At 61.1% G+C, this 1,747-nt stretch overlaps 1 protein-coding gene across 1 annotated transcript in view; it reads left to right on the plus strand.

The window, feature by feature from the left end:
- Positions 1–173: 173 nt before the first annotated feature.
- Positions 174–1,747, plus strand: part of GUITHDRAFT_140958 (hypothetical protein) — a gene marked incomplete at both ends in the record, with an annotated part of 2,572 nt that continues 998 nt past the window's right edge. Inside the window, 11 exons of the mRNA XM_005829731.1 lie at positions 174–188; positions 243–308; positions 355–401; positions 547–630; positions 681–750; positions 798–836; positions 915–986; positions 1,040–1,105; positions 1,149–1,198; positions 1,300–1,333; positions 1,538–1,623. Coding sequence (XP_005829788.1) covers positions 174–188; positions 243–308; positions 355–401; positions 547–630; positions 681–750; positions 798–836; positions 915–986; positions 1,040–1,105; positions 1,149–1,198; positions 1,300–1,333; positions 1,538–1,623 — 629 coding nt within the window. The remainder of the gene's footprint in view (positions 189–242; positions 309–354; positions 402–546; positions 631–680; positions 751–797; positions 837–914; positions 987–1,039; positions 1,106–1,148; positions 1,199–1,299; positions 1,334–1,537; positions 1,624–1,747) is intronic.

Consider the following 1,747-nt stretch of genomic DNA (forward strand, 5'->3'; position numbering starts at 1 on the left):
CCCCTTCCCCGTCCCTGAACCCCCCCCCACCCCCCCCCCCTCCCCCACCCCCTTGAACCCCCGTTTCCCTACTCCCCTCACTGCTCCTCCTCTAGTTCCCCTTCCAGCTCCCCCCGGCTCTTTCTGACCTGCTCCTCAGGTTCCGGCAGTGCTTCGAGTCGTTCTCCAAGAGGATGCAGCTATCAATCGTATGCCCCCCCCCCTCCCCTCCCCTTCCCCGCTCCTCCTCACCCTTCCAACAGGAAGCGAGGGACGATCCAGACTTTTCCTTCTCCCTCTCCGCCTTGTCCGTGCTCGCCAACGACCAGGTCCCCCTCCGACATTGGTCACGCCCTCTGACTCGCTCCTTCCAAGTCACCGACGTGGGATATTTTCTCCACGTTCCCTGACCCGACCAAGAGGTCAGAGCAAAACGCAATACCAGGGGCAGGAGGAGGGGCAGGAGGAGGGGCACAGGAGAAGGGGAAGGCAGGAGGAGGAGGGGCAGAAGCACGAGCACAGGAGAAGGAGCAGGGGCAGGAGCAGGCTTGTGAGATTGGTTGTCAGGTTCGTCAGCAACCAGCTCGTCCTGCGGCTGTGCTCCTCGATCTGCGAGCTGGTCATGGAGGCGGACGCGCACGGGAGGAAGCGGTGGCTGGAGGAGGCAAGGCGAGGAGGGGCGGCGACTGATGCAGCAGCAGGTACAGCACAGGAGTCAAGGAGGAAGCAGACATGCCCTGCTCCGAGGATCGTCTGCCCTTGAGGACTCAGGTACATGTCAACATCTGCGGTGCTCCTGCGCCTGATGCTCATGGCAGCATGGCGACCCGGTCAGCAGCGCCACAGACAACGCCTTGGTGAGAAGAGACTACTCCTCCTTCTCCTCCACCACCACCTCCTCTGCAGTCAAGTCATACAGGCTGACCTGCTTGCAGATCCTCTCGCAGATCCTGTTGAACTTCATGGCCAACTCCAAGATCGCCTCCAACTTGTCCAACAACAGTCTGGTCTGCCGTTCCGGGGGGGGAGGAAGAGGCAAGAGCTGACTGGGCGTCTACAGTGCCTGCGGCAGCTTCTGCGCAGCATGAAGTTTGGGTTTGCTGCCATCAACGTCAACGTCATGAAGGTTTTTGTCTCCGTCTGCCCCCAGCCCTGACCCTCTTCCCAAGATCCTGCTGAGGGTGGGCAGAGCCGCCACGAGCCAGCACGTGATCGAGGGGTGAGCTCCTGCCCTGCTCCTGCTCCTGCTCCTGCTGCCCCTCCTGCTGCTCCTTCCCTCTCGCTCCCACCATAGCTGACATCGCGTCCTCTCTTGTCAAGGTGCCTCGATGTCCTCATGTGGCAACTGGGTCATGTAAGATACTCCATTGGAACTTCCCGGATGGGCCTGCTGAACTTTCTGCTTTCTCCTCCTCTCCTGCTCGTCCTCCTCTTCCTCCTCTTCCTCGTCTTCCTCGTCGTCATCCCTGGCATCCTTTTCATCCTCCCCTCGCCTGCTTCGTCTTGCCTCCACCATGCCATTCTTGTGTATTTCCTCCCTCACCCTCTTTTCCATCAGAACGACGAGGCGTTAGTGATGTCAACCTGCCTCGAGTCCATCTCCTTGTACGTGGAGACAGAAGACGCGCAGGCGGCAAGGGAAAGGTTCTGAAGATCCTTCGTGTCCTGTCGCATCCTGTCCCCTCCCCTCCCCTCCCCTCCCTCCTCTCCTCCCCTCCCCTCCCCTCCCCTCCCCTCCCCTCCCCTCCCTTCCCCTCCCCTCTCCTCC

The sequence above is a fragment of the Guillardia theta genome (genome assembly GCF_000315625.1).
Source record: "Guillardia theta CCMP2712 unplaced genomic scaffold GUITHscaffold_50, whole genome shotgun sequence".
Taxonomy (NCBI): domain Eukaryota; class Cryptophyceae; order Pyrenomonadales; family Geminigeraceae; genus Guillardia; species Guillardia theta.